Genomic DNA, 21,545 nt, shown 5'->3' with positions numbered 1-21,545 from the left:
CAATTGGATATTTGGAGTAGTCCTAAAAAGGATATGATCCTTTTTATTATTATTCAGGATAAATAGCACATAATGAGCCTATTATTTTATTAATATTATTATTATTTCTTTTTTTTTCATTATTTGTTATGTATTGTGTCAGCCCTGTGATGGACTGGTGGTCTGTCCAGGGTGTCCCCCTGCCTGTCACCCAATGACTGCTGGGATAGGCTCCAGCATCCCCCACGACCCTGAGAGCAGGATAAGCGGTTTGGATAATGGATGGATGGATGGATAATGGGCCTGATGAGATTTGACTTGGAATAGACCTAATGCGGTTAACAAATTGGTTGACTGTTTGAATTGATTGTTTGACAACAATAGCTGTGCTTAAACACAAACCTACTTGTTCTGAACAGGCATGAGCATTTCAACAACAACAACAAAAATCAACAAGAAGCATGTTTTTGGCAGTACTGAAGGCTTGTATTTTTCTGATAATTGTACTTATAACATTGAATCTAATATGAAAGGTTAGCGCACATTCTCTTTGTTTTACTGATGAGAATAAAAAAACGAGAGCCTGTTAACTCTGCCTAAACACACCTATTTGGTCTCGTTTATAAAGTATTTAACGTGTATATGTTTTCAATAACGCGTATATAAAAGGAAGTTGTGATTTATCAAGCGTATATCTCTTCGAAATAGCTTGTTTACCTATTCTACATAACATGAGGTGATGCAGAAATGGCATCAAAAATGGTCAGGAACTTTTATTCATGCACAAATTCACTCTTCGCACCGTGTATATATAAGGCCTATTGTGAACTGGATTGTGATGGTTTGTCATTTTTACAAAGTTTTCAAATTTTTACAAAGTCTCCAGAGAACCGCTGCTCTATGACGCCGCACAGCAGCTCAGACTAGTAGCTAGTAGAGATTTTTGTTTGATGATTGCTGCAAAGAGGTTCTATTTTTTTACAAAATTCGAAAGGTTCAGTTTTTTTTCCAGCCGTTGTTTAAACCACGTTTAAAAGAAAAGGAAAAATTATGAATGTCTAATTGAGTTTCCACCGTAGGGTGTCTGGGCTCAGCCTTAGAGATAGGGTGAGGAGCTCGGACATCCGGAGGGAGCTCGGAGTAGAGCCGCTGCCCCTTCACGTCGAAAGGAGCCAGTTGAGGTGGTTTGGGCATCTGATTAGGATGCCTCCTCGGTGCTTTCCTTTGGAGGTTTACCGGGTAAGGCCAACTGGGAGGAGACCCCGGAGTGGACCCAGAGCTCGCTGGAGGGACTACATGTCCAGTCTGGCCTCGGAACGCCTTGGGATCCCCCAGGAGGAGCTGGAGGGCGTTGCTGGGGAGAGGGACGTCTGGAGTGCCCTACTTAGCTTGCTGCCACCGCGACCCGACCCCAGAAAAGCGGCTGATGATGAATGAATGAATGAATGAATGAATGAATAATTTGTTTTACCAGAATTTTTGTTATAAGATGAAGAATGGAGCACTTTTAGGAGTAATTCCCATAAGAACGCTTGATAGATTTACAAACTATTCGTCACAGAGGTTACGTCTGAACCGAGGCATCGACTGAATGTGTGTATTCATCTCTTACACAAAACATTGATAGAGACAATAGAGCTTGACAGTAAAAAGGTTTAATGCCATTTTGTTTAAGGCTGGCGTTATACAAAAAGATCAAGTAAAAAGACAAGATTTTAACTATTTTCATCGACCACCTTGTCATTTCATCCAGGATATTCAACTTAAAGAACCACAAAAGAAACACAGTGATAAGGAACCGGGACACAGTCCTAATTCTCTAGGAAAAACCAGCACTACCAAATCAACTGTTCACCTCGAGCACCATACATGAGGACTGTCTTCACACAAGACAAACAAAAATATCAATGAACACTTTCTAGCACACTTTTGTTTTTGGGGAAAATGACATCACAGCTTGGTAAGGTTTGCCTGATACTGTCAGTTTAACCCATCAAACAGTGTGGTGTCCTGTAGTCAGTAGGCATTGAAGATATTTGGAAGCTTGTCAAACTAAAGCCTCCTAAACTGGTCTGAGATCGGTGACCCCTGCGATTTCTGAGCATGTCTCGTTTGTGCAGTCAAGAAGTGTGTGAGAGTTTAAACGGGTGTCTCCGGGGTTACGAGTCCTTCAGCATGCTGATCTGAGCAAAGATTTTGAGCGCTGGGCCCAGTTTGATGTTCATGGTTCCCATGAGGTGGTCCTCCTTCAGCAGAAGAAGAGCCTGTCCATCAATCTCCTGTGAACGAAACTCCTCTGCTATCTCCAAGCAACCTGCAAGCAAAGACAACACGCTTAGCCCGACCTTTAATACTGAGACAAGTTGGGTCACTGAGGGGCTCATGTGACTCAGGATCGTATGAGTAAACATTTTTTCTCCCACTTTCAGTTCAGTTACACAACAATCAAGTTTTAAAACGATTTACAACGTGTGCTCTCAGTTTGGCCCGCCGGTGATGCCAATGCATTACGTAGCAGCCACGGTGGGGAAAAAAAGTTTAATGGAGAGCCATTACAGGTAATGAATCCCTATTTGCTGATGATCAAATTATGGCAGACAAAGTGACAGAAGTTGTTGTAATTCTCCTATTGAGGATGAGTTGTTTCAATGCAATGACTTTTTCCTATTTGATTCAGCCAAGCCAAGTAAAAGACATGCACTTTAACCATTTGCTTTTGGTACATGTGGTGTTTTTTTATGGTTTGGAGACAGTGGCGCTGATGAAAAGATAGGTGGAGGAGCTGGAGGTGGCAGAGTTGAAGATGCTAAGATTTTCATTGGGAGTGACAAAGGAAGACAGGATTAGGAACGAGTATAATAGAAGGACAGCTCAGGTTGGACGGTTTAGAGACCAAGCAAGAGAGGCAAGATTGAGATGGCTTAGACGTGTGGAGGAGAGATGCTGGGTATATTGGGAGAAGGATGGTGATTATGGAGCTGCCAGGGAAGAGGAAGGCCAAAGAGGAGGTTTATGGATGTGGTGAGGGAGGACATGCAAGTGGCTGGTGTGACAGAGGAAGATGCAGAGGACAGGAAGAGATGGAAACGGATGAGCCACTGTGGCGCCTCCTAACAGGAGCAGCCAAAAGTAGTAGTAGAATGAGCTGGGTAAACCATTTACGTTCGCGTATGTGCAACTCACATCTATGGTTGACTCAGATCAGGCAGCGAAAAGAATATGCAACATTTCCTGTTTGGATTGCAACCTAGAAGAAATTAGTCCTTCATAAATTTCACATTTTTTGGACTGTCAAAATTATTTTAATAACTTTTGATCATGTCGTTGCCTGATCTAAGTCAACCTTACATGTTGAAAGTAGTAGTAGTAGTAGCAGTAGCAGCTTTTGGTACATGTTGTACTTCATCTACTTGCCACAACTAGCTATGGATGCAGGTTGGCACAAGTGCTGTGTGCCAAAGTCAAATGTAAACCTGCACAAACTGGCACGGTGCTGGTCAGGTTTGGGAGCAGACCCGTTGTCTTTACATTGTTAGAGCAAACTTTACTTTCTTCTCACAAGAGACATTAAACCTATATACAAATTGCCCTTTCACTGTAATCCACTTGTATTAAAAGACCATTTTAGTTAACTTCTTAACTTTAATAATTCAACAGGCCACTCAAAACCATTCTAAAAACAAACGAACAAACCAGAAAACAAAACAAAACAAAACACTTGGACTGAACAAAGCCAAACACAATTAGACCCAAGTTTTAAAATAAACCAGCAGTATTTCAAGGCCATGTTAGCTTGCTGGCTGGGGGTAAATTTCCCTGCCCCGTCTTCAAAATCAAGATGCTAAATGGCGGCCAGGGCGTCCCATGTCAGTCATTCTAATAATGCCACCGTGAAAATGACACCCCACCTCTAAATCACCTTTTTTCAGCATGGACAGTCATCTGTTCCATAAGACATGGGCATAGATTTCCTTTGAACATGGGGGGGGGGGCACTTTAAGCGAGTGGTATGCCCCCCTCCAAGAAATTTTAAACGTCAAACACGTCATTTCTTGCATTCTGATGAATTTTTATGCATCAATTTGCACCTTTTATGCATCAGTTTATGGTGGAAACGTATTTATGTCAAGGAAAATGCAAAATTCAGGCACCAGGTGACAATTCAAAATATAGTGGGATATAACGCAGTTAAGGCTCTCGGGCATTCTGTATTACTTTGAAATATTTATTCTCCTGTAGATGCTTTTATAGGCATGATTTAGTCTTCTGTTCTTTTATGAGTCTTGTTTGGGGAAGTAACCTCTTTAAATGTCCTGTGGCACCTATTCACATCAACGACAACTTAATTAATTTTAATTAATTTATAAACCCCTGGACTTTAATAGCTGGTGTGGTTCAGCAAGATTTCTGCTCACGTTTAAACCTTTCTGCACGTTCAAATCATATCACACATCTGTGTTTTGTGGTGATTTTTAGGAATCATGAATATATTAACTATTAACGCTGACTGAGAACAAGAATTCAACACATTCTGGCTGTAACTGATTAAAACACTGATCAAATCTATTATGAGACCTTGTTAAAACCACAGCGATCAACCTGCCTGCATGTGCACGGCACCAGAGTCACAACACTGTGTGTGTGTGTGTGTGTGTGTGTGTGTATGTCGGGGAAAGATTCAGTGGTTGTATCCTTTCATAATTCACATTTTGGGAATAAAAAAAAAGACCCAGTGCTGAAGAAAAGACCCAGCCCTGTTGTTGCATCTAAGAGTTATGTTAAAGTGTTTTTTTTTCCAAAATAAAAGTTCTGTTTCTTTCATCATGTTTTTAGGGGGGGGGGGACTGAACATGTTCTTAATATTGAGGGGGACATAATACCTGCATCCCCCTGAAATCTACGCCTATGCTCACAAGTTCAACCAGTCAAGTTAAACTAGTTACCAGTCCAACTAATGGTATGGGTCTTAACACTTAAATATTCCTACTAGTTGGCTAAATTGTTAGCCTGGATGTTTGCGTTGCCGTTTTCACTTAAGTTGCTTCCTTGTTAAGCCTCCCTCTCCCTGAGGATTAACAAAAAAAAATCTGATTTTGCAGTTGAATATAATCACCTCTAGATGTCAGTAAGCTTTAAGTCGGATTGACTCAGAACAGAATACTCTTCATCACCCCAAAAGCCTTTTCTACATCAGGATAGGATTCAGTTCATGGCAAATGTGTCCTTATTTCCACTCTGTTTTCCTCTTCACCATAATGTATTCTTAGAATTTATTCCCTATCTGGCGTTATAAGCTTCAATCTGTTATTTGACCATATCAAATGGAGGCATATTTACATGCCTAATTGAAGAGTTTGCGTTATAGATTCAAAATAAGCATTTTGTGTCTTTCTTATCAGATGGTAATAGAAAATGTGGGTCTGTTTGACACCAGTCTTTACAACCATTAGAGATGTGAACAAATCTTAACTAAGCATCAGAAAACATTAGAAACTCAGATGTAGTTGTTGTTTACTGTTAGTCCTTGTATTGAGAGACCTGTCAGTCAATCTGGGGGTGACAGCGGCTTCCTGTCCTGTAGTTTGTATTTTGGTAGCGGGGCGACACTTTGGTCTAAGCTTGAACTAAGGATTGGTCCTTTAAATTAAAACGTTTGACTTTAAGGCTAAGCAGCTGCAGTACAACTTTAGTTTTCTTACATTTAATTAATAAGCACTTACTTTAATTAATAAGCCTTATACTTTGATAAAAATGGAACACGATCCGTCGACTTTTTCCACATGCCTTTTTGACAGAACGTTCTGCTCCATCACATCTTCTCAAATCGCCAGGCTCACTTTCCCCATATCAAGCAGGAAACAGGTTTTCTTTGCAATTTTTAGGATTTTTTTTTAATCAAAATTTAACATTTGCATTAAACTTTTCTTATTTGCAACTTAAGAATCATAATTGAAAAAATATTGGTAGAAACATCGTTGTAGACTATTACAATAAATACCGATGTGACGTTATTTCTGCCAAACAGGGAGGGCTAGCAACTAACACCATAAATGTGCCAATATTTCTGCATGAAGAAATTATAATTCTCTTTTTTTTTGGATTGAATAAACAATTGCAAAGTATAATTTTCTAGCGTTGGGTATTGCATCGAAACAAAGTTGAACTTTTCTGGAATTAATGTCATTTTTTCACAGTGCTGTATTTTTATCTAAGGGAAACTGAGTCAGATGTCAGGGATATGGAGCATTTAGCAGCCAAAACCTAAGTCAGAAAAAGTTAAACGATACCAAGAAGTTCACATGAGAAGTAATAAAGGCAATGACAGCATTTTGTCCCAGTAGTTGAGACTGAAAACTAGGGCTGGGCATCGAGAACCGGTTCCGGTTGGTTAATTCAGATTCCAAAGTAATCGTTAAGAAAGTCGAATTTCGATTCTGCTAATTGGTTCCTAAATAAATTGTGGCGGTCGGAAGTGTTGGCACGCCTGTGGCAAAATTATTTCATGCAAGGGAGGATGCACAACAAATGTGGCCAAACATCTTCGCCTACACATAGTACAAATTAACCAGTGTACTGTGTTTGACACGTTGCACCGGTCTTCATCTCCTGCCTCGGCGTCCTCTTCAGCCAACCCTGAGCAAACAGCAAGCAGCACCTCTTCGTAATTGGATAGGTGAAAAATAATAACGTTTGTCTTATTCGCAGCAGCGAGACAGCAAACAACTTACACATGAGCAAATTGCTATAAACTGTATGCAAATACTGAAATGTGTTTTTTTTTTCTGTGCTGAACGCTCGCGTATACAGCCTGAGAAGGCAGATATGCTCATTTTTCTAAACAAGAACCGTTTCTAATTTAAGGAGATTAATACCTGGTAGTCCGGACCAGGGTGTGACACTGTCGTTACTTGTTCATCTTCATGTATGAGGACTGTTGTTGTGTAAATGTAAATATAAGAATGAGACATTCACATGAATGACCCGTTCTTAAAACAGAATGGCTTGTATAAAGTTTTTTTTAAATAGATTTTTCTTCTGTGAAAGAAGCATGTGACCTGTTTTGACCCCAAAGAACCAAAGTCGGAATCAGAATCGTTAAAATTCAAACGATGCCCAACCCTACTGAAAACTAATTTTGTATTGACAATATGGTTTTAAAAGTATTTGTGCTGTCCTTGTAATTTACACTAATCATTTTAAAAGTTGTACATGTATTTGTTGCAATGAATATTGTAATAGTCAGGGAGAATGTGTTCAGTTTTGGTAAAATACTTGTTTTACTCTTTAACAAAGTTGGGGATAAGATGTGAGAAACCAAATCACAGCAGGGACAAAGAGGGATTGTTCAGTTCTGTGGTTTTAACTGTGTGCTACTTAAATAGAGTTAGAAAAACTCATGGATGCTTTTTTATGTCTGTGTGTAGAGTATTTAAAAGGTGCATTTTAGGTAATAAACCTTCTCTCTGAACCATTAGCATGGGAAGGGGGTGGCTGCCGGGGAAGTTTATAATTTGAACAGCCTGACTGACCCATCAAAGAATGAATGAATGCCTTTATTTGTCATTGCAGAGCTGTACAACGAAATTAAGTGCAACTCCCCAGCAGTAAAAAAAAAAATTATATATATATATACATATATATATATATATACGTATATATACACACAAATAGTCAAAATACAAATAGACACACATTTACAGCACAATCGACACTCATGCTATTATATCATATCAAAACCACCGCACACGCAGGCACACTGTCACCTAGCAAACAAAAATGGCGAACAAGCAGAAATCGATATTGCAGTTTTTTTTTTCCAACTAGTGGTTCAAAGAAAACTAAAATCAGTGACACAGCGGTTACTGAGCACAAGGCCGAAACCACAGCTAACAGCACTACCACAGCCAAAAATGAATCAACGCTGGACTCTTCAGTAGAGACTACAGCTAGCGTCATCAACAGAGGGGACACTGGACATCAACAACAAGCCACTAATGTGGCCCATGCCAATGTTAGCACTGCTCGGCATGATGAGCCCTTTCACCAAAAATTCAATTTCCAGGAAGAAAATTCGACACGGAGAGCTTTGAGAGAGCATTCCAACGGGATTGGCTTGAGAAATGGCAATGGTTGCATTATGTAGAAGAGACTGACTGTGTGCTTTGCTTCATCTGCAACAAAGCAGTGACCAAGGGATTATTGCATTACACCAGTGACAATTCTTTTGCTAAGGGGGAATTTGGCAATTGGAAAAAAAACTTGAGAAAAGTTTCGTCAACACGAATTATCAGACCTTAATTCAGATGCAATGCGCGCATTAGCCACTCTCAAAACGACTATTCCTATCAGTGCTATGTTGTCAGATATAACAGCTAGGGATCAGAATACTGCCAGGACATTTTTGGAACGTTTATTTAGGGCCATTAAATTTCTGGGCCGTGAGGGAATGCCACTCAGAGGGCATAGCCATCACGATGGCATCCTTTGGCAGCTTATGCTGGAGAGGACGCACTCATTACCAAAAGCTGGAGAGAGTGGCTTTTACGCAGAGATAATTGGATGTTGGATACAATTCAAAACGAAATCATTGAAATGTTTGCTCATGCAATACAGCGCTGTTCTTTTTTTGGGACTTATAGCAGACTGAACAACAAATATTAGTGCCTGTGAGCAATTCTCGTGCTCTTTGCAGTTGTCTAGTTTAACAGCATATAATGTGTTCCTGGGGTTTTACAATGCATGTGACTCATCAGCAGAAACACTGTTTTCATGCATTAAAGACATTTTCCTGCGTTTTAATTTGCCTATCGAATGTCTGGAGGGATACTGTTTAGATGGTGTATCTAATATGTTTGGGCGTTTCAATGGTGTCCAAGCAAAATTGAAAGCCGTGTGCGCAGAGTCCCTGTATGTCCATTGCAGTAACCATGCATTGACCTTGTCCTACAGAAAGTATGAAGGGAAGTGATGCTAGCTGCTGATGCATTAAACTTTATCCAAGGAGTTTCTGTTGTCATTCGAGAATCATCAAAACGGAAAAGTTTGTTTCAGTCGCTTTTTGGAACCAAAGAGGTGGTGTGCAATGTTTTGGGACTATGCCCTACTTGCTGGTGCATCCACACTAATGCCATCTCACGAGTTATCTCAGTGTACACGGGACTTCTCGAGACTCTAAAAACATTGGGAGACCGACAAGACAATGAGGGGCGACACCCGAGCCAAGATTTCTGGACTGTACACACAAGCAAAGAAATCGAGGACATATTTTGGCTTGGTGTGCAGCGAAGCTCTTTTCTGGCCTTCCGAGACAGTGGCCAGAAGTCTTCAAAACACAACAACCACTGCTCATGCAGCACTGGAATGTATCAAGGTTCTTCGGCAATGGATGCAAATACTGAGGGAGAATAATTCAGTAAAGCAACTTATGGACAAAGTTAACACCTGCGCAGTCCACAACAATCTGGAAATGCCCACTCCTGGCAGGATGAGCAAAACCCCATCTCGTCTTCGCAACACCACTGAACCCGAAAAGGTGGTGTCCAACTCAGGAGAAGCAAGTAGAAATGTCAGTTCTATGAAGCCCTGGATTTAGTCGAAACAGAGGTGGGACAAAGATTTGACCAAGAGGGGATGCAAGTGGCTACCCAGAGAGAAGCCATGCTCATTGATGTTGCTAATCGAAACCTCTCACCTAACCCTAACCCGGAGGCTGTTCCAAGGAGTTACGAAATTTGTTGAACATTGTTTGTGTCTCTGTGCCAGCTGCCTAATCAGAAAGATCATTTTCCATCCTATGGCTACTTAAAACTTGGCTGTGAAGTACCATGTGCCAGAAGAGATTGACACATCTAGCTGTAATGCATGTTCACAGTAACATTTTGGACGGATTGGATGTACAATCCCTCGTTAGACGTTTCATTAGCAACACACCGGAACGCAGGGCTACGTTTGGTGTCCTATAATTTCAGGTAAGACATGGATTTATTGATTGATAACACTGCCACTGTGCAGTGAATGTATTCTGCACTTGTTGTAATAGCAAATTGTTAATGTTTTTTATTAGTCGCGCTGCCGCTGTGCAGTTAGTGTTGTTAGTGTTGCCTAAATCAGTTTTAATAATAGAATGACATGACTTTGTTGTTGTCACGCCACCATACAGTTTGTGTTGTGGTTGTTAATGTTGGTGATTGGTTCTACGTGTTAAGAGAGAGCTGAATAACTGTCCAACAGTTTCTGCCCATTTTGTTGTGTGTGCAGATAAAAATAAAAGGGCAGATTCCCGAAAAAGTTGCCTGTCTTTGGTCATTTACCATTTCAAATCTGCTACACACACACCTTACAAAACAAAACAATGATGTCATACTTTTGGTTTTAGTTGGCAGCCCCCCCTACTTAAAACATCTTCCTGCACACATGCTTGGAACCCTATCTTTAATACTTTTCACTTGTTGGCCTTTGTCTTCTTCTATAGCAGAAAATGAGATGTGTATTACAGAACATTTGTTCAAAGCTAGAATCTCATTTTTAGGATTTTCCCTGAACTTGTGAAAACGGCTAATCTAACACTGATAGGTGTGTATCTGTATGTCAAAGGGGAGGCTTAAGCTGGCAGTGCCCACCTGGCAGAGAGCAGATGAACTCGTACACATTTTCCACGTTCCACTTGCCAGGGTTGCTGGGTAGAAAGCTGTGAGACAGGACGGCTAGCTCAGAGTGCGCGGTGCCTCGGCTGCCATGGGAAGCTGAGCTGGCAGCCAAAGTGGGGGAGTGGGGTAGTTGATAGCTGGACATGTTCAAACAGTGGGTGGATTCGTCCTGTGAGAGGCGAACTGAGTGGCCAAAAGACAAAGTAGCAGCAGGTTTGTGGACTGAAGCAGCAGTCTGAAAAACAGAGCAGTCAAACAATACATAAGGTTTGCTAGCAAGCAGGAAACAGTCTCACCAATAATTTTTAATTTACCAGTGATCTCAGCGGTATTAGAGCAAAGACACATATGTCCAAAATGTTTTACGAAGCCAACATTATACTCTATGAAACAGTAAGTTAAGAGAAGATAAGTCTGCCATCTCACCTTCTTTTTAGTCTCGGAGGTTGAGTTTTTGGGATTTCTATTGAGCTGTGTCTGTTTCTTTAGATTCTCCATAGTTTTACGGTTTGGGAAGAGACCTACTCGTTTTGTGCATCCCACATTGTAGCTGCGAATATGAAGTAAAAAGGGCAGTTTTCATCTTACAATGGATGATTTATAGTTGATTATTTTAGAATATGGTCACTGTAGAGGAAAACGCTTTACTGTTGGGTTAGCTGCTACATTCCACTAGTTCCAGCTAGCCACACATCTTCTTTACACTAGGGCATTTTCATGAGCCATACAAGAGAAGCAAAAAAATGAGCCTGACAAGGTGTCCAAAGGAAAAACAAACAAAATAACCCAACCAACACGTTTTAATATTAGGGCAGTCTTTAAAGAAAGTTGGAAATAAACTTTTTATATTTTGCCATACGCAGCCGTCAGCCTCAACTCACCGTTTAGCGCACACCATGGAGCAGAACCTCTTGGACCTTTTGAAGATATAAGCAAAATCCACCTTTCCACACAGCTCACAGGTCAACATGGGCTCCTCCTGCTGTGCTTTCACCTCTGGAAACCCACAGAAACCACACAGAGATGAGCCAGGGATTGAGACAGCAGTACTGTCAATACCAAAAATAAATACAACAGGCGAAAGGTTGATGTTTAAATATGGGTTTAGACTCCAGGGTTCCAACTATGTGCCATACAACTATGTAAAAAAAATATTGTCAACATCGGGTTATTTAACATCCACTCGCTAACTAACAATGGATTCCTACTTCATGATCTACCGAATAATCATAATTTTGATTTCTTGTGCATGACTGAGACATGGCAACAATCCACTGACTTTTCACAGTTTAACTATTCCTTCTGGATTTGTGTACACCTGCAAATCCTGTGACACTGGCAGGGGTGGTGGTGTCGCAATTCTTAACAGTGGAAAGTGTCTTCCATAACTGTGCCTGTGCATGGGTCATTCGAGTTCATTGCCCTACAAATGAATGGGTCAAATCCTACCATACTAGCCACTGTTTATCGACCACCGAAGCCCAACATAAACTAAATTTCTGTTTTTCTAACCTTCTTATGTTCTTTGTACCCGGATGTAATATTGCTGGGTGATTTTAATATACACATGGACAATGTCAACAATCCTCTCACAAGGGATTTTACATCATGTCTGGACAGTTTCGGGTTACAGCAGTATATTGATTTTCCTACGCACTCCAAAGGGCACATACTTGATCTGATTTGCTACTCCGGTGTAACTCCTCTTAATTGTAATGCATCTGATTTGTCCATTTCTGACCACAAGTTAGTGTCTTGTGATGTTAACAGTATCCAAAACAAGTTTGTCGCCCTCCATCTCATTTCGTAGCATTAAGAATATTGATTTATATGCTCTTTCTAGTGGAATTGATAACCTCCCCAGCAAAGACAAATTATCCACCCCAGACAAACTGGTCTCTCATATAGTCTTTTAAATGACCTTGCTCCATTAAAAACCCGGTCTGTTTCCTTTACCCACTCTGCCCCTTGGTTTACACCTGCACTATGCCAGCTTAAAGCTAAAAGCCGTCGCCTGGAATGCCTTTACACAAAAACTGGCCTTGTTGTTCATAAAGACATCTATGATGACCACATACAGTGCATCCGGAAAGTATTCACACCCCTTCACTTTCCCCACATTTTGTTATGTTACAGCCTTATTCCAAAATGGATTAAATTCCTTTTTTTCCCTCATCTATCTACATACAATACCCCGTAATGACAAAGCGAAAAAGGTTTTGTAGAAATTTTTGCAAATTTATTAAAAATAAAAGACTGAAATATTGCATGTACATAAGTATTCACACCCTTTACTCAGTACTTGGTTGAGGCACCCTTGGCAGCGATTACAGCCTCAAGTCTTCTTGGTTATGAAGCTACAAGCTGGGCACACCTATATTTGGGGTATTTCTCCCATTCTTCTCTGCAGATCCTCTCGAGCTCTGTAAGGTTAGATGGGGAGCGTCGCTGCACAGCTATTTTCAGGTCTTTCCAGAGATGTTCAGTGGGGTTCAAGTCTGGCTGTACTCTGGCTTGGCCACTCAAGGACATTCACAGACTTGTCCCGAAGCCACTCCTTCGTTGTCTTGGCGTCGTCATCGTGTTGAACGGTAAACCTTCGCCCCAGTCTGAGGTCCTGAGCGCTCTGGAGCAGGTTTTCATCAAGGATCTCTCTATACTTTGCTCCATTCATCTTTCCCTCGATCCTGACTAGTCCCCCAGTTCCTGCCGCTGAAAAACATCCCCACAGCATGATGCTGCCACCACCATGCTTCACTGTAGGGATGGTATTAGCAATGTGATGAGAGGTGCCTGGTTTCTTCCAGACGTGATGTTTGGCATTCAGGCCAAAGAGTTTAATCTTGGTTTCATCAGACCAGAGAATCTTGTTTCTCATAGTCTGAGAGTCCTTTAGGTGCTTTCTGGCAAACTCCAAGTGGGCTGTCATGTGCCTTTTACTGAGCAGAGGCTTCTGTCTGGCCACTCTACCACAAAGGCCTGATTGGTGGAGTGCTGCAGAGATGGTTGTCCTTCTGGAAGGTTCTCCCATCTCCACAGAGGAACACTGGAGCTCTGTCAGAGTGACCATCGGGTTCTTGGTCACCTCCCTGACTAAGGCCCTTCTCCCCCGATTGCTCAGTTTGGCTGGGCGGCCAGCTCTAGGAAGAGTCCTGGTGGATCCAAACTTCTTCCATTTACGAATGATGGAGACCACTGTGCTCTTCGGGACCTTCAAAGCTGTAGAAATTGTTTTGTACCCTTCCCCAGATCTGTGCCTCGATACAATCCTGTCTCTGAAGTCCACAGACAATTCCTTTGACTTCATGGCCTGGTTTCTGCTCTGACATGCACTGTCAACAGTGGGACCTTATATAGACAGGTGTGTACCTTTCCAATTCATGTCCAATCAATTGAATTTACTACAAGTGGACTCCAATCAAGATGTAGAAATATCTCAAGGATGATCAGTGGAAACAGGATGAACCTGAGCTCAATTTTGAGTGTCATAGCAAAGGATGTGAATACTTATGTACATGCAATATTTCAGTTTTTTATTTTTAATAAATTTGCAAAAATTTCTACAAAACCTTTTTCACTTTGTCATTATGGGGTATTGTGTGTAGATTGGTGAGGGAAAAAAGGAATTTAATCCATTTTGGAATAAGGCTGTAACATAACAAAATGTGGGGAAAGTGAAGGGGTGTGAATACTTTCCGGATGCACTGTACTTCATTATAAGGAGGCTCTGTCCATAGCTAAATCGTCTTATTATGCAAATTTAATTAGATCAGGCGAAGGGAACACTAGAGCCCTGTTTTCCATGGTAAACAATATTTTACGGCCAAAATATTCATCAGCAATTGACCTCGTCGAACAATACTGCATACAGTTCATCTTATTCACCGTTCTATGTTCCCCTCTCGTCTTCTGTATCTAGTTTTAAACTCCCAACTGTTGCTGAAATATCTGGTCTTATTCGCTAATCCAAATCATCTACCTGTCAGTTAGACCCTCTTCCTACGTAAGTAGTAAAAACCTGTCTACCTTCTATATCCTCTTTAATAACTGATATCATACATTCCTCCCTTACCTCTGGTCTTGTTCCCTCATCTCTCAAAACAGCTGCAATAACTCCAATATTCAAGAAACCTGGTGCAGACCCCAACAATTTGAATAATTTTCACCTAATCTCAAATTTATAATTTCTTTATAAAACACTTGAAAGAACAGTTGTATCTCTGGTACACGCTCACTTGACTCACAACAATCTGTTTGATCAATTCCAGTGTGGTTTTCGCTCCATGCACAGTACAGAGACAGCCTTGGTGAAAATCACTAATGATCTGTTGATGGCAGCTGACCCTGGGCTCCTAACCATACTTGTCCTTCTTGAGCTGAGTGCAGCCTTTGATACCATCTCGCATAACATCCTCCTAATGAGATTAGCTTCCATTGGAATAACTGGCACCCCCTTTGCCTGGTTTAAATCATACCTTTCTGGCTATACTGGTTGTCCAACTTGAGAATTTGAGATCAGTCCTTTCCTGTTACTACCGGTGTTCCCCAGGGCTCTGTATTGGGACCCCTCCTATTTATTATTTACCTACTACCTCTTGGCCACCTTTTCAGAAAATTTGGCATTCAATATCACTGCTATGCCGATGACACCCAGCTTCATCTATCCACCAAGCCTACCTCCACTCTACCGCCCACTTCTCTTTCTGACTGCTTAACTAGAAATCAAATCCTGGATTTCATATCACTTCCTCAAACTTAATAGTGATAAAACCAAGGCCCTCCTAGTAGGTACTAAATCTACTTTGGCTAAACCTGATAGTTTTTCCTCTGACTATCGAGAATTCTGTAGTTCCTCCACTGCCTCAGGTTAAGAGTTTGGGTGTCATCTTAGACATCACATTATCTTTTGAAGCTCACATCAACAATGTTACTCGGTCTGCATACTTCCACCTATGCAATATTAATCGTCTTCGCCCGTCACTTACACCTAACAGCACCGCCATACTCGTTCACACCCTGATCACATCCCATATTGACTACTGCAATTCTATCCTCTTTGGTCTTCCCCTCAAGTGTCTTCATAAACTTCAATTGGTCCAGAATTCAGCTGCCCGTATCATTACCAGAACTCCTTCCATAGATCATATCACTCCTGTTCTTCAGCAACTCCATTGGCTCCCTGTTAAATACCGTATTGACTTCAAGATACTGCTTCTCACCTTTAAGGCACTTAATAACCTAGGTCCTTCATATCTTTCCGAACTCCTTCATATCCACACGCCCTCCCGCACTCTCAGATCCTCTTCTGCTCTCCAACTCACTATACCATTGGCCCGCTTGACTACCATGGGGTCTAGAGCCTTCAGTCATTCTGCCCCCCGCCTATGGAACTCTCTCCCACAAGACATTCGCAACATTGACTCTCTTTCAACCTTCAAATCCCATCTCAAAATGCACATTTTCAAACTGGCATATTCAGTCTGAGCCACACTTCATTGAGTTTTGTGCAGATCATTTTATGCTTATCTGTTGTATTAACTTTTTATTGTCCACCCTGCTTTGTTTTGACTTTAGGCTGTCTGATAGTGCTACTTTTAACTGTGTTCTGTAAGGTGTCTTTGAGTGCCCTGAAAGGCACCGACAAATAAAATTTATTATTATTATGACCATTAAGACCCATAAAGCTATTCAATCAAAACCGTATCAAGTTGATTTTACTGATAAGTACAAGTGGCATTATTCGGCCCAAACATCACTAGATTTCTGAATGTTCAGCCCTGTACCAGCTCTGCTACAGCTCAGTATGAGTACTCAGGTATTGGAAGTCTGTGCAATTCAGTTATAGCTATTTGTTTCTCGACAATCTGTTGTAATGATCAACAGTTTTGATTTTCACCAATTAAAAGTAAATGACATGAGCTAGCTAAAGACAACTCCAGAACAGTGGCATTGCATTCTTATGTTTTTAGTGGTTCTCTGTTGTAAAGATTCTACAAGCATCCATTTATAAGGCTCTTTTCTTCAACACATCACAGGGTGAAAAACTGGAATTAGGGCTCGCCGTCCAATTAAAAAAAATATCTTTACCGAGGGGAGAAAGGTGCTCCATCACTGAATTAGTCGTCTGACTCGGTCTCCTGGAGAGCTGATTGTGTTTCCTTAGTCTCTCAATCAAGAAAGATGGACGTTCCACCTATGTGCAGACAGACAGACTTAAACATGGCGGCTGGTGCTTACATGTGTCATAGAAAAGTTATAAAAATATTACCTCCACCAAGCACTCAATTGCTTAGCTTTTCAAAATCTAAAATTAAAACTTGTACATGTATTTGAGGCTCCACATGGAAGTTCATGGTTGTTGCAAAGATTTGGTGAAAATAATTTGAAAAACAAGGGACTCTTTTTTTTTTTTACAGTATCTCACAAATATTAATTCATTATAAAATGTGCCACATTTCACCGGCCACATTAACTCTGTGGACAAACACATCAAGTTCACCAGGGAGGATGTGAAAAATGACAGGTTAGCCTACTTGCAGACTGTGAAATTGCAATTGGTGATGGGGGACCATTTGATTGTTGATGTTCCCCGTAAACCACCACATACTGATCAGTACTTAAGGTTTGACTCTCATCATCCATTGGAGCACAAACTAGGAGTCATCAGGACACTGTACCACCGAGCAGACAACGTCCCCACTGACACAGCGTCTAGGGAAGGGGAGAAATCCCACATTAAACGGACCCTGGTAAAGTGTGGTTATCCTAACCGGGCATTTGTCAAAGCCAGGAAGATGCCCAATTAGTGCACCAGCGAGTCAAAGAGAGAAGGACAACAGCTGCTTAAGCGTAAAGCAGTAGTGATTCCATATGTGGCGGGATTGTCGGAACAGTTGAGACGTGTTTTCCAAGCACTGCGTCTCAGTTGCTTTCAAATCCCAAAACACACTGCGCCAGAAGTTTGTCCACCTCAAGGATCGGGTCCCCTGGCACAAACAGAGCAAAATAGTGTACGCTGTTAAGTGCCAGGAGGATTGATGTGACTTGTATATCGGTAAAACCAAACAGACACTGGCCAAGAGGATGGCACAACACAGAAGAGGTAACATGTCAGGCCAGGACTCCACAGTCTACACCATCTACAGGCCAGGGGCCACTCTTTCAAGGATGAGGATGTGCACATCCTTGATAGGGAGGAACGCTGGTTTGAATGGGGAGTTGAAGAGGGAACAACCATCCCTGAACCGGGGGGGGGGGGTAGCTAAGAGTACATCTGTCACCATTCCCAAATTCTCTGTGAATAGTACACATGTCTATTGAAATTCTAGTTAATAGTTACACCCATATTTGCATATGAAACTGGTCGTTGGTTTCGGTCATTATGCATCTGTATTGTTTATAAGGGTGAGGATACCTGCAGTCAGTTTAGACTGAAGATGTCACTTAGTTGAGTGCTGAAACGTATCTGTCAAACGTTCTATCCAGATGAACTAATTCAACCTTCTTTGATCCGTTACCAAGAAATATCAAACAATGCAACCTTGATATTGTGTAGAAACAGACACCAAGAAGTCATACACTACACATTGCTATATGTGCTATATATATCTCTGCCCATATTACATGTGTATAATCATACTTGATAAGGTATATACAGTATGTATAGGTATACATAGTGGTGACTGCCATTTCCAGTAGCTTACTCAATATCTTCCATGACCATTATACCACTTGTGTATTCTGTATATTGTTGTATATAATTTGTGTTCTAATTCTATAGCTCAGCTGTGCACTCCAATACTGCGGCAACGTCTGAATTTCCTCTTAGGGATTAATAACGATCCATTTTATTTTAAAGTTAATTGCATTTTGGAGTGTATTAACCTCTGTACTCACAGGAAAAGGCTCGGCGCCTTCTTGGATAACAAATCCCTCAATAACATGCGTGAGGATGTGCTGCTTGACTATGGCCTGGGACAGTTTGCTTCTGCCATTCTGTGGGGTGCTGCCAGTCACTGTGGGCGCATTGTTCCCATTCCCCGGGGTCATGACTGGAGATCAGCCCTCACCTGCAGCTTTCAGCACCCCGCCACCTGCCAAAGACAAGAACCAAGAAAAACTGAACGTTGTTTATACCTCTTTTTTCTTAATTTACTGCTGGCTTGTTAATAATTTAAACTAAAATTAATGGGGGAAAAATATCTTATGTAAGCAACCATGGAGTGCCAAAAGCGTGCAGGTTTGCCTTTCTATCAGTCACAACACCAGTTCATTTCCCAAATTAACATATTCTCAGCCACAGAGGGCAAACTTCATTAGCGAAGTCATCTTGGGAGTATTAATTGGTTGTACAGAAAAACCTGTATAACGTTGGTACTCCATGGCACATGGCTGCCTTGGCGCTGATATAAAGGCTACTGACCTAAAGTTTATTCCGTTTGGGAAACCTTATTGCAGTGGGTTATCGCCGTGGCAAACACCGACTGCCTAAGCTGCTCGTGTCATGTAATTGACCATGTGAGGTAGCCGGCGGTGTTTTAGCATCAGCTCGGATAGCGCAAGAAACCCTAACGGGGAGCTGCTGCGGGCGCACACCACACATCAACAATACAGCAAACACGAGTTTCGAACAGTTTTATCGGCTTTTTCTTTGCGGAGGGGCGGCGGGGGGGGGAAACACTCTTGAATTAGTTGCCATACCTTCACGGTCCCGAGCACTTGTCTTTGTTGAAGCAGAAACCGGCGGTGTTTCTGTGGAGTGAGGCTCACAGGGGAACGGGAAAGGAGAGAAACGCGCAGCCTTTGTTCCGACGCTCCAAACACAAAGCGTTACTCTCCCTCCGCCGACACACGCTGCTCCTCCAGCAGCACCGACCACACGTCACCCCCGGGGCGCCCTCTGCTCTCTGCGGCGGAACGGCGGAAGAGAAGGAGCGGAAGAAAGCCGTCCACGTCCAAACTTTGTTTCAGTTTTTGTCTTCTTCTTTTTTTTTAAAATTTTATTTTAAACTTTTGTTTGAAGGGCAAGGCGCTACTAATGTGTTTACCTTCTGACCTGGCCAGGAAACTGACCACCACCCCCTCCTCACCGCTTCCCCCGGAAAACCTGGACAACCAACCAATCACAGCGCAGTGCTGGACACGGAGCCGCGCTCTGATTGGCTGGATTAGGAAATTAAAGGTTCGAGGAAAAAACCACAATGAGTGGGGGGCGGGGAGTGTGTTGAATCAACACTACCAATGATGAGAATGGGCCATACTATATTGAACAATACTTTATTCATTATAAGATAAAACAGTTGATATTTTAGTCAATTATAAAAGTAAAATAATTAAGCAATACTTTATTCATTATAAAAAACAAACAATCTTTTACTCATTGTAAACAAAAACATTTTGTTCACTATAAAAAATAAAAATATTTTATTCATAAAATCAAACAATATTCATTATAAAGATTAAAAATAAAGCAATATTTCATTTATTATAAACAGAAACAATGTTTTATTCATTATAAAAATAAACAAATACTACTTTATTCATTATAAAATAAAACAAACAATCTTTTATTCATTATAAAAACAAATCCTAATGGGAGATGTGATTGGTACCAGCAGGCTGAATGTAAAGATGGAGGTTTCAAAATACAGAGAAGAGAGAAACCGATTTAGAGTAAACATTCATTCATTCATTCATTCATTCAGAGTCACTGAGCAGTAAAGGTGGTCAAATGAAGTGAAAGGAAATTTGGAGAAAATCAGAGGATGTGTGCGTTGAATTCTTATGTTAGTTCTCAATTCAACAGGACTTATACACAGGATAAATCTTATGGTTTTTTTGTTTTTGTTTGTTTTTTTTACAATTAACTTATAGTAGATAATTGGAATTTGGATAGCCAGTAAATCTGTCCTGACAGTTGATGTAATTATTTGAATTGGAATTAATTATATCCGTGAGCTCTATGGTAGCCGCAGTGCGTAATGGCAAGATAATTATCTGCATAGATCCAAGTGATTTAAATATCATTTTGTAAATAAGGTGGGTCCCAGATCCAGCCTGGCCCTTGCATTCTTTCCATTCCCCATGTTAATTCTGCCTCTTTTACCCAGTTTCAACTGATTACAATTTCCGTGTTAGAGAGTACAGTCTCCAATATGAACTCCTCCTCCTGTATCTTAGACATCATCCCCACTGAGCTACTCAAAGAGGTATTTTCCACTGTTAGCCCCATTATTCTGCAAATTCTTAATAATTTCCTGGCCTCAAATTCTTTTCCAGACAGTTTTAAGCATGTCATTGTTCACCCATTGCTAAAGAAACCTAATGTGGATCCCCTGTTCTTAAGTAACTACAGAACAATCTCCAATTGGTCTCTTTTTATTTAAAGTTCTGGAGAAAGTATTTTCATCTCGATTTTTTAACAGTTTCTAGTCTGGTTTTAGAGCACTTCATAGAGATAGCTCTAGTTAACGTTACTAATGACCTACTGCTGACTGCAGACAGAAGTGACTGCTTGATTTTAGTTCTTTTAGACTAAAGTGCTGCCTTTGACACAGTCAAGCACAGTATCTTCTTACATCGCAGAGACTTGGATGGGCATCAAGGGCTCGGCTCTTAGTTTATTACGCGCTTACCTCTCCAACAGAACTTTTTCTGTTTTTCTGGGTTACTCTACTTCCTCGATGGCTCAGTTGAGTTGTGGTGTCCCTCAAGGCTCAGTTCTTGGCCCCTTTCTGATTTCGATATAACTTGCTTCCTCCTGGCCAGGTCATTCAAAAGTATGATTTGTTTTACCATTTTTATGCTGATGACACTCAGTTATACATGCCACTAAAACCCACAGATCCTAGCAGCCTAGCAAATCTCACAACTTGCCTCTCTGACATTAAATCTTGGATGCCCCAAAATTTTCTTAAATTT

At 41.1% G+C, this 21,545-nt stretch overlaps 1 protein-coding gene across 1 annotated transcript; it reads right to left on the bottom strand.

Annotated features, from left to right (window-relative positions):
* Positions 1-1,645: 1,645 nt before the first annotated feature.
* phc2a (polyhomeotic homolog 2a (Drosophila)) lies at positions 1,646-19,682 on the bottom strand. The gene is made up of 7 exons (XM_056274995.1): positions 19,326-19,682; positions 18,522-18,718; positions 16,713-16,818; positions 11,507-11,621; positions 11,052-11,175; positions 10,599-10,860; positions 1,646-2,293 (listed from the first exon to the last, which is right to left on the bottom strand). The coding sequence occupies exons 2-7, from the start codon at positions 18,672-18,674 to the stop codon at positions 2,139-2,141; spliced, it is 915 nt and encodes a 304-aa protein (XP_056130970.1). The 5' UTR covers positions 18,675-18,718; positions 19,326-19,682; the 3' UTR covers positions 1,646-2,138.
* Positions 19,683-21,545: the final 1,863 nt, after the last annotated feature.

This window comes from Lampris incognitus, chromosome 2 (assembly GCF_029633865.1).
Source record: "Lampris incognitus isolate fLamInc1 chromosome 2, fLamInc1.hap2, whole genome shotgun sequence".
NCBI classification, from domain to species: Eukaryota; Metazoa; Chordata; class Actinopteri; order Lampriformes; family Lampridae; genus Lampris; species Lampris incognitus.
Note: the sequence above shows the minus strand (reverse complement) of the source record. Positions and strands in the feature narration are given on the sequence as shown.